The following is a 12,278-nucleotide window of genomic DNA, read 5'->3' on the forward strand; positions in this document are numbered from 1 at the left end:
TATTAGATGATATATAGATGATATTAGATGATATATAGATGGTATTAGATGATATATAGATGGTATTAGATGATATATAGATGATATTAGATGATATATAGATGATATTAGATGATATATAGATGGTATTAGATGATATATAGGTGGTATTAGATGATATATAGATGGTATTAGATGATAGATAGATGATATTAGATGATATATAGCTGGTATTAGATGAGAAACCATTAAACATCCTATACATTAAGGAATCATGATCAGCTGTAGTGAAAATTTGTGGGAGTTGATACTTTAATGAATCAATACCTTGTCATCAGCATCTTCATCCACTCCAAAGTTTCTTAAATTATGATCTGCAATTTTAAGTGCCCCCTGGAGGGTAGCAATGTCTTTATGGTCCTCGGGTGTTACTTTGATTAAATCCTGTAAAAACGTAAAAACATATATTCGCACTCAGGTAGCCATGACAGCACAAAAACAAGGCTTTCTTCTCAACTGAAATGTGAGCATCTGACAATACTGGTACATAGGTAATACATGTATTAGGAAAAATATGACAGAAATGTTATTTAGAATTAAAGAATATTCCATTTACTGAATATAACTTCAGTAATCAATTTTCCCATCCGTTAAACAAGAAATGGACAAAATATATGATGCCTAAACAGTACACCGAAACTCAGAAAGGTCCATTATAGCAACTGAAAGTGATATTCTGTAAAACATGTACTACATATTTCACTAGGAGAATGGAATCAATACCGTTTGAAGTGATCTTCAGTATTTCCCAGATTTTTCCCAGCTGAATACGCACAGAGCTAGAGAACATGCTATTAATGTAATATCTGATTTTTAGCCTTATTTTTCCAAAATATGATTGATATAAAAAAAAATTATTAAGAAATAATATAATGATCAAAGATTTTGTACATTTCTACATGCATGTATATATTATGAAACTGACAGCATTATAACATGTATGAACAAAAATAAAACACTCACATGCAGAACTAGCGTATTTCTTTGTAATCTTTGGACCGGCTTAAACAGAATCTCTGTAAAAAGAAGACATTCATACTAATTGTCAAACTATATCTTGAAATAAAACTACATCATGCTGAATATTTCACAAGTCTGTCTCAAAATGAGTAAACATGAAAATTTATTTACCCTGGGTCATTTTTCATTTTTCATTTTGAAGTTATTCAGCAGTTTCTCAGAGAGATATTACATCTTGTGATCTGGAGTATGTTGATTTTACCACAGCAATTTTGTTCAATATATTATTCAAACATTTTTTTTATGAAACTCTGTGCTTAAAATTATCTTACCGTAATATGTTACAAACTTCAAAAAAAAAAGTTTTGTAATGAATTTACCTTCTAATGAAGCCACCACTTTCTCGTCACTTTGAGGCCCCTTAACTTTCTGTAATAAAAAATACAATATAAAGTTCAATATAACATTAACTGCTAACTGCTATTGTGAATGTTAGAATTTCTGAAAATTTGAAAAACATTTACTAAATCAGCACAAAAAATGCAAATGTGCCAAATAAGGAAGCCCAATTAAATACAAATTTATTGTATTTATGCAAATTACTAATTAAATCAGCATCCATAATAAAGCATTAACCATTTACCTGCAAATATCCCAACTACATACATGAGGAGTACATTGATCATAAAATGGCTGGAATAACAGAAATTGACAGTACAGTCTGTACAATGTAAATACACAGGTGTCTGTATCAAATGTGTATAAAATGGCCTCATAATTACCCAAGTTTGACTTTTTTTCTGGTCGAATGAGCCATTTATAATAAAAAATAAAATGTCAAATTAAAGGACTTTTACATTCTATTCAGTTTCTATTTAAAAGTTAAAATGAAGTTTCATCTTTGATTTAAATTATCTCTTTACTACAAACAATTTACTGAAATGAAAAAGATACAAAGTATCAAGAAATTGTTTACCATCTTTTCACTGTACAAAACAATAAAACAAGCATCAGCCTACTGAAGCACAAATGTATCACAATTTGCCTGGTACATAAAGCCTTTTAGAACTTACCAAATTAAGAGCCATTTTCTTAAAATCTGGATTTTCATTGCTACACTTGGCAACACATTCTAGAGCTTTGTTAGTGTTCTCAACAAATTCTTTATACGTAGGAAAAAACACAATCTGAAAAACAGAAAAATACTTGCATTACGATACTGACTGCCTTGTGACAACTTACATACTGTTAAATAGCTAATCTAGCAATAATATATCAAAGACAACAAACTTAAAATCAGTTATCACTTTCTTTGAACAAATATTTTGCGTATATATATGGTTTTATGAACAATGTAACAGATTTGTATTAACTATACATTGACCTTACCGGTACTCCTGTTAGTGACAGGGATCTTACGTCCTACTTGCCAATTAAAGCTCCCTTTATTGGAGGGAGACTACTGCATGGTCTTTCATCCTTATTTTTGATGTCTGAAATTCCTATTTATAAGATATCAGTGACACTGGCCCCAAAAATTTCCAAAAATTTCCAAAATGTGCTAAACATGTCAACTACATTTAAGAATTTATCATATGAATACCGTGTTATGCAATGTCATAAAGCCATCACATATATCATGTTTATGTAACGTGTGTAATATAACTCCGGAAATGATGTCACAATCGAATAGGAACAATCAATGTGACGTCACGTCATTGTGAAGCAGACGCAATTTTCATCGTTTCAGAGGCGGCTAAATGCAAAATAATCGTTTCAGATCACAAATATACAGTTAAATTTGTATTATATGATAAAAATTATCTGTCATTTATTTCCCTTCACATTAGATTTATGATACTCGTCTTGGATTTTTCGTATTTGCTCGCCAAAGGCTCGCAAACGTGAAAAATCCAAAACTTGTATCATAAATCTTATATAAAGGGAAACTTATGACAGATCTTCTATTTCCTAAATCTTGCCTTTTGCTCAGATTCAATGATTCACCACAAACAGCAGCCTTGAGGTATTGAACACTAGCATGTCATGATTTACCACAAACAGCAGCCTTGAGGTATTGAACACTAGCATGTCATGATTTACCACAAACAGCAGCCTTGAGGTATTGAACACTAGCATGTCATGATTTACCACAAACAGCAGCCTTGAGGTATTGAACACTAGCATGTCATGATTTACCACAAACAGCAGCCTTGAGGTATTGAACACTAGCATGTCATGATTTACCACAAACAGCAGCCTTGAGGTATTGAACACTAGCATGTCATGATTTACCACAAACAGCAGCCTTGAGGTATTGAACACTAGCATGTCATGATTTACCACAAACAGCAGCCTTGAGGTATTGAACACTAGCATGTCATGATTTACCACAAACAGCAGCCTTGAGGTATTGAACACTAGCATGTCATGATTTACCACAAACAGCAGCCTTGAGGTATTGAACACTAGCATGTCATGATTTACCACAAACAGCAGCCTTGAGGTATTGAACACTAGCATGTCATGATTTACCACAAACAGCAGCCTTGAGGTATTGAACACTAGCATGTCATGATTTACCACAAACAGCAGCCTTGAGGTATTGAACACTAGCATGTCATGATTTACCACAAACAGCAGCCTTGAGGTATTGAACACTAGCATGTCATGATTTACCACAAACAGCAGCCTTGAGGTATTGAACACTAGCATGTCATGATTTACCACAAACAGCAGCCTTGAGGTATTGAACACTAGCATGTCATGATTTACCACAAACAGCAGCCTTGAGGTATTGAACACTAGCATGTCATGATTTACCACAAACAGCAGCCTTGAGGTATTGAACACTAGCATGTCATGATTTACCACAAACAGCAGCCTTGAGGTATTGAACACTAGCATGTCATGATTTACCACAAACAGCAGCCTTGAGGTATTGAACACTAGCATGTCATGATTTACCACAAACAGCAGCCTTGAGGTATTGAACACTAGCATGTCATGATTTACCACAAACAGCAGCCTTGAGGTATTGAACACTAGCATGTCATGATTTACCACAAACAGCAGCCTTGAGGTATTGAACACTAGCATGTCATGATTTACCACAAACAGCAGCCTTGAGGTATTGAACACTAGCATGTCATGATTTACCACAAACAGCAGCCTTGAGGTATTGAACACTAGCATGTCATGATTTACCACAAACAGCAGCCTTGAGGTATTGAACACTAGCATGTCATGATTTACCACAAACAGCAGCCTTGAGGTACTGAACACTAGCATGTCATGATTTACCACTAACAGCAGCCTTGAGGTACTGAACACTAGCATGTCAAAGAAAAATTGTAAGGAAATCCTGGTACGTTTAGATTTTCTTTAGGACTTACCAGTTCCTTAAATATTTGGCCAATCTCCTGATCATCTGACCACTGGTCAACCTTCTCTTTCAGACTGGACACAAACGTCTTGTGGTGAACATGGATGTCCTCTACCTTGTAGAATATGGTGGTCAGGTCCTCAAAGGAACACAGGGGGTTTGTCTCGCAGCCCATCTGTAGCTTACGCTTGAACTGTGGACACAATATCACTCTAACTTGAAGCAAATTGCAATGAAGAACAAAATACAATTAGTAGAATCCATCACATCTGTGTGATATAAACAGAAATCTCAACCTAAGGGCAAGATATGGAGATTCAGTGTGAGGCTTTGCCGGGTGCTGAGCCTCAAAAATCTCATCCTCAGAGTTGAGAGGTCACTTTCATACAGGTGTTTTTTGTTTCCAACACTTTTCTACGTTAAAAATTGTAATGGTGAATACACCATGCCATCACCAATGTGTGACAAAGATATGGTTACGCTGCATCGAGTTAGGATGGTCTCTTATTGCTAAGTGGTTTTCAGAATAAGTGTGTGTGTGAGATGTCAGAATGTGTGTGTGTGTGAGATGTCAGAATAAGTGTGTGTGTGAGATGTCAGCATAAGTGTGTGTGTGAGATGTCAGACTAAGTGTGTGTGTGAGATGTCAGCATAAGTGTGTGTGTGAGATGTCAGCATAAGTGTGTGTGTGAGATGTCAGACTAAGTGTGTGTGTGAGATGTCAGCATAAGTGTGTGTGTGAGATGTCAGCATAAGTGTGTGTGTGAGATGTCAAAATAAGTGTGTGTGTGAGATGTCCGAATAAGTGTGTGTGTGAGATGTCAGAATAAGTGTGTGTGTGAGAGTTCAGAATAAGTGTGTGTGTGAGATGTCAGAATAAGTGTGTGTGTGTGAGATGTCAGAATAAGTGTGTGTGTGAGATGGTGTTACGTTACAGGTAGAACAGTCAACGGTGTAGCTACTCAGGGCCGTGAATGTTTTACCTCTGAAGTCTGTGAAACCTTTTATCCATCTTTTGATTTTTTACCTCCTGATCACTTACATTGACAAGTTCATCCAGACATGACAGGTAGTTCTCCTCACTGGACAGTATTCCATTTACAAGTATTTTCCTCATCCTCAGCTTCCGCGACTTTTCTGTTTCCACCTCATCTTCATGATCGACCACATCCAACTGAAACAAACGAGAAGTACAATGACATTTTCCTTCATGTTAGAGGTCTCTGTTAAAACAACTTGTGTTAGAATTTAACAACTTGTGTTAGAATTTAACAACTTGTGTTACATGAAGAATGATAGTGTTTATATATATCCTACATACATTAAACTTGAGCTAGAACAAGATATACAATTTCGTCACATCGTTGTACAGGTAACTAATACAAACCGTTCACTCAGTCTTAGCTTGACACAGGGACCAGTCGGTCTTCAAAGGTTGTGACACGTTTAATACATACATTGTTTGTGTAAAAAGTAAAACTCTGATATCACATATTTCCAAACTGATGAATCTTATTGAAGATATTAGAACAAGATGAATGATCATGATCTGTCCTGGTGACATGTCTTGTACGTAATGTACAGAAGTCGGACTTTCCTGACATATTCATGAAAGCACATTCTCATCTTCTCTTCGAATTTCCACAAAATCATTGAAAAATTCAAATATTACCCCAAGAAGGAATTTGACTTGATCATGAGCAAAGAATCTGAGTTTGAGCATGAAAACAGTAACATGAATACAATTCAAGACATTACCAACACTCAACTTCATTGACACCTAATTTTACTGACACCTAACTTTACAGACACCTGGCTTTTCTGACACCTGGCTTTACTGACACCTTACTTTACAGACATTTAACTTTACAATACACAGAAGCATGTGTTAATTAACCCTTTCACCACTGTAGACCATAATGGACTCGTCCAGATCAATGCAATGGCAGAGTCTACTAAAGTTACATAGGGTTGAAAGGGTTAACAAGACAACAATCACACAGATAATGGTTGATCATCAGGGACCATTTTATAGTGCTATCACAAGGACTAAAAGGTTTTAACTCTATTGTACACACAGGGTCATCTAACACATCACATGGCAGGATATTCTCACATAGGGCTATGATCAGAAGCCTGCAAGGGGCACACCAGTAAACCCAGGACGCTCCAAATTAGAGGTAAGTTGACTCACACCATTGATCGTTTGAGTCAACACTATACAGTTCTGTGGTCTCCAAACCTGCACACCAGACACTGACCTAGAAACATTATAATTAACAACGGAGTATCTGCTATCATGACTATCCAAGGCCATGTTTCAAATGACCTTATTTGAAAGCATGTACCATACAATATACATGTACACATTATTTTTATTATTTGATTGTTTTTTTCAAGTTTTACAGATAAATGGACTATGCAATTATGAGTTCCAACTAAAAAACATATAATCAAAGTATTATGTTATAGAAATATGCATACGTTATTTTCTTTTAAAGACAAAAAATGTTTACTAAGCTTCCATTTAAAATATTTGTGAAATAACAAATGACCAGACCTGACACCACCTTAAGCTTCTGTTATAAGTAAAACACAATACTATACAGTATATTCCAACATCATACGTAATTACCCTTAATTAGTCAATTAGCTGTAAAGCTATAGATTCTCTATTCAGATACAAATGATAGATCAATGTGTAGTGTGTGTACACATACAAGTACACAGATGTGATACACACACTGACCTGTTCTATAGGACCAGTAATAAGTACCCATGAGCTCTGTATAACACACATCTACAAGTTTCAACTTAAGACTGCTCTGCAGTGCTAAGAAGAACACTACAGGAATTTCACAATTTTTAATGAAATGAAAACATAGCAAACTTCTGTTTTTATTTTTGACAATATGACATCACAATGTTATGATGTCATGTTTATTGTTTTAATCCTCACGTCACAATGACTATTAGTACACGAGGTAATGTGAAATATGTGTATTTACTGCATTACATGATATTTATGTTAAATTCATTTAGACGAATACATTGGACAGAAATCCCCCCGGCGAACGCTCCGCTGAGGCAGCCTCGGTTTAACGTCAAGTATCTCCTCTTCAGGGAGGTTTTTTTTGTCTTATCCTCAAGATATGGAAAGATCCTATGAGTATGTACATTCTGTATAAAATATTTACAAATTACATGAATGTACTCAATGACCTCTAGTTTGTGAATTAAATTTCTTAAATCCTGAGAAAGAAGTGTACACATAAACAGACCACTTAAGTTTAATCTGTTCATTATCTTGTCGGCTGAAACATGACATCATCTCAAAGTCATACATCTAAGTCAATGAGTCTTCATTTTGGTCAGTGTAAATGTTAGACAGCAGCTTAACTCATTCACCCCTGAAGACACATTTGAGCTCTTCCAATTTAAAGGTTGGAATAGTTCATTGTGAAAGTTCAGGGGTGAATGAGTTAAGTAACTTGACCTCAGCAGTAAGTCATGATGCATCCATCTAAGTTTCAAAGTTATTATCTGTACATAAAGGAAATATTTAATTTTGACCTCATTTTAAAAATTTAACGTTTTCGTAGAGACCAAAAAAATGGTATTCAGCATATTATATAGCCAGGATGCCTCAAAGAATTTTACTGCAGTGTGAACTTTGACCTACCTCATCATGACTGTCACAACTGATGGTGTCAAGGTCATCCTCCGACTTAGTCCTCTTTATTCTGTGCCTGCCATCTGTCACGTCCTCGTCTGACTGGGTATCTATTGCTACAACATCAAACAAATGCAACCAACATGGGTATTAACTACCACAGATCTCACGGTAATAAATATATTGGCATTAACTATCACAGATCTCACGCTAATCAATATATTGGTATTAACTACCACAGATCTCACGCTAATAAATATATTGGCATTAACTATCACAGATCTCACGGTAATAAATATATTGGCATTAACTATCACAGATCTCACGGTAATAAATATATTGGCATTAACTACCACAGATCTCACGGTAATAAATATATTGGCATTTACTATCACAGATCTCACGCTAATAAATATATTGGCATTAACTATCACAGATCTCACGGTGATAAATATATTGGCATTAACTACCACCGATCTCACGGTAATAATTATATTGGCATTTACTATCACAGATCTCACGCTATTAAATATATTGGCATTAACTATCACAGAACTCACGGTAATAAATATATTGGCCTTAACTACCACAGATCTCATGGTAATAAATACATTGGCATTAACTACCACAGATCTCCCGGTAATAAATATATTGGTATTAACTATCACAGATCTCACGGTAATAAATATATTGGTATTAACTACCACTGATCTCACGGTAATAAATATATTGCATTAACTACCACAAATCTCATGGTAATAAATATATTGGTATTAACTACCACAGATCTCACGGTAATAAATATATTGGCATTAACTACCACAGATCTCACCCTAATAAATATATTGGTATTAACTACCACAGATCTCACGGTAATAAATATATTGGCATTAACTACCACAGATCTCACGGTAATAAATATATTGGCATTAACTATCACAGATCTCACGGTAATAAATATATTGGCATTAACTATCACAGATCTCACGGTAATAAATATATTGGTATTAACTATCACAGATCTCACGGTAACAAATATATTGGTATTAACTATCACAGATCTCACGGTAACAAATATATTGGCATTAACTATCACAGATCTCACGGTAATAAATATATTGGTATTAACTACCACAGATCTCATGGTAATAAATATATTGGTATTAACTACCACAGATCTCATGGTAATGAATATATTGGTATTAACTACCACAAATCTCACGGTAATAAATATATTGGTATTAACTACCACAGATCTCATGGTAATAAATATATTGGTATTAACTACCACAGATCTCATGGTAATAAATATATTGGCATTAACTACCACAAATATCACGGTAATAAATATATTGGCATTAACTACCACAAATATCACGGTAATAAATATATTAGTATTAACTACCACAGATCTCACGGTAATAAATAAGTATATATTGGCATATCTACCACAGATCTCACCGTAATTAGTTATTATATGCATTTTGGTAACTAGAGTTTTGTGGAAAACAAGAAAGGTAAACTAGTTAAAATTAAATATCTTTTATTTTGAGAGCTGTTTTCATCTTATTTCTACATCGGGACATTTTCTTGGATTTGCCTTCTCTTACATTTGAAATATTAATATGGTATGTGAAGAGTAAACCAGCATTCATCTAGTAATTCAGCTCAATACTGGTTTTTTATAATGAGGTTCATGTATGCAACAAGAAATACAGTGAGAAAATAATTATAATGGCTGAAGCCTGCAGTTGACAATCTCGTATTTTGGATGATTAAGTCCAAGATCTAAACCTGTAATTTAGTGATGTCCAAATTTATCAACTTTGTCAACTTTTAACCAGTAAGGTCATTAAACAGGTTATATTAATCGACTAGAGAGCTCATGAGCGATGTAAGTCTGAACATTTTTATGTGTAGATATTATGAAATTTTCAGTGTCAAGAGTATTTCAGGATTTCAAATCTATGTCCTTGCTATATACTAACAAGTTCAGAGGCCTGCACCATTGTTTCCAGCTGTTATGTTGACTTATTACTTTAATTTCAAACATGTGCATGGCCACTTTTAACTCACTCACCCCTTAAATTTCATAATGAACTATTCTAACCTTTGAATTGGAAGGGTTCAAAAAATGTGTCCTCAGAGGTGAATGAGTTAAGGGAGGTAATTCTTACATGGTACAGCGAAGCATAACAACAGCACGGAGGATTTCACAATGTATTTCTTGAAAATGATTATTAATTGATCATCAGTTAGTTAACTGTAACCAATGGTTTATAATAAAGTTTGCAGCCGATTCCCTACACTAATGTTATTTAATCATGTACATACAAGTATGTTGGATAGAAAAGGTCATAGGTTACCCTATACGGGTACAGACAGACTTCTTGTTTTGTTTATTTGACCTTAACATCCCCTTCACTTTAACCCAGACTTCTGCCACTGTTTCTATTATAAACAAGGTTGGTAATCTAATACAGACCTAGCTACTACACAGGACAGAGATAAACGACTGAAGGAACAAGACAAAACCTGAGATGTTGTTTATTGATTATGGAGGCTTCACACTGTCAATACCTGTGCTGACCTAGATTATCAGGACAGTGTTTTTGTTACCTAAATCTTACAACAGCCTGTTCCTTTATGAATTGGGAAAATAAAGCATTATCTCCATTGAATTTGGGAATATATTCCTCAGTTTTTGGTAATTTTGGGAAAATAATATAAGGCGCTTTTTAGCTAGGGGATATGTATACTGTATTCAGCAGTAAAATGGAGCAAAATGCATCACTGCAGGAATAATATTTTTTTCATCAAGCCTTAAACCACCAGATAAACAGATGATACTGATGATGTTAAAAACGTATAAGTATTTTAGTTGGAAACAACAAAAAGCTTAAAGGTCAATTATTTTAAATGATTTGTATAATGTATATGCACACAGTAGAAAGATTACGATTTCCAAACATACGATTCTTTTCAATTTCTGTTAAATTAAGGTATACGTTTGTACATGTGATGCTGTACGCATGATTATGCATAATTAATGCATATTTATCATAGAGTTAGAATCCGTGGTTATCCTGAAGTTTCTAGTCTACCTAGCTTGTAACAAGGGGATCTGTCAACAGATTGGTTTACCGTGGTAAATACAGTTTTCCTATATGGTAATATATATATGTAACAAACATAAAAATAAACAAAATAAAACTGACATGTCCTTAATTTTTTAGAATATTAACAACACAAATGTATTCAAATTTTTGTGTATACTGTACATATATTTTAAAAGTGTTAAACGACTGAAATAATTTGATTTGCCTTTGTAAAGGGGTTGTTGGTCACATAACTTTGGGTTAGTCATATTTAATAAGCTAGCACTTAAATTTACATACACTCACTAACTCAGTGTCTTGAACTCTTCCGTGTTGTATAACATGTTCTTACAATATATAAACTTGAAGTTAGAAAAATACTCTAAAGGCTAACTAATACTGTGACACACATCTCCACCCTCGCCCTCCACAGCACAAACTTCTCCACCCTCACCCTTCCCTGGACAAACTTTTCAACACTCGCCCTCCGCAGAACAAACTTCTCCACCCTCACCCTCCCCAGGACAAACTTCTCCACCCTCGCCCTCCCCAGAACAAACTTATCCACCCTCACCCTCCCCAGAACAAACTTCTCAACCCTGGCCCTCCCCAGGACAAACTTCTCAACCCTTGCACTCCCCAGGACAAACTTCTCCACCCTCGCCCTCCCCAGAACAAACTTATCCACCCTCACCCTCCCCAGGACAAACTTATCCACCCTCGTACTCCCCAGGAAAAACTTCTCCACCCTCGCCCTCCCCAGAACAAACTTCTCCATCCTCGCCCTCCCCAGAACAAACTTTTCCGACCTCGCCCTCCCCAGGACAAACTTCTCCACCCTTGCCCTCCCCAGGACAAACTTCTCCACCCTCGCCCTCCCCAGAACAAACTTCTCCACCCTCTCCCTCCCCAGGACAAACTTCTCAACCCTTGCACTCCCCAGGACAAACTTCTCAACCCTTGCACTCCCCAGGACAAACTTCTCCATCCTCGCCCTCCACAGCACAAACTTCTCCTCCCTCCCCCACCCCAGAACAAACTTCTTCAATCTCGCCCTCCCCAGAACAAACTTCTTCAATCTCGCCCTCCCCAGAACAACCTTCTCCATCCTCGCCCTCGCCAG

At 35.6% G+C, this 12,278-nt stretch overlaps 1 protein-coding gene across 2 annotated transcripts in view; it reads right to left on the reverse strand.

Moving 5' to 3' along the window:
• The window catches only part of LOC110455564 (active breakpoint cluster region-related protein-like), a 44,079-nt gene that overhangs the window by 16,573 nt on the left and 15,228 nt on the right, over nt 1-12,278 (reverse strand). For both annotated transcript variants that reach the window (XM_021505748.1, XM_021505749.1), the window contains exons 2-8: nt 8,067-8,173; nt 5,427-5,558; nt 4,395-4,577; nt 2,073-2,186; nt 1,380-1,428; nt 1,003-1,055; nt 307-423 (exon numbers count right to left, since the gene is read on the reverse strand). In XM_021505748.1, coding sequence (XP_021361423.1) covers nt 307-423; nt 1,003-1,055; nt 1,380-1,428; nt 2,073-2,186; nt 4,395-4,577; nt 5,427-5,558; nt 8,067-8,173 — 755 coding nt within the window. The remainder of the gene's footprint in view (nt 1-306; nt 424-1,002; nt 1,056-1,379; nt 1,429-2,072; nt 2,187-4,394; nt 4,578-5,426; nt 5,559-8,066; nt 8,174-12,278) is intronic.

This window comes from Mizuhopecten yessoensis, unplaced genomic scaffold (assembly GCF_002113885.1).
Source record: "Mizuhopecten yessoensis strain PY_sf001 unplaced genomic scaffold, ASM211388v2 scaffold8299, whole genome shotgun sequence".
In the NCBI taxonomy this organism is placed as follows: domain Eukaryota; kingdom Metazoa; phylum Mollusca; class Bivalvia; order Pectinida; family Pectinidae; genus Mizuhopecten; species Mizuhopecten yessoensis.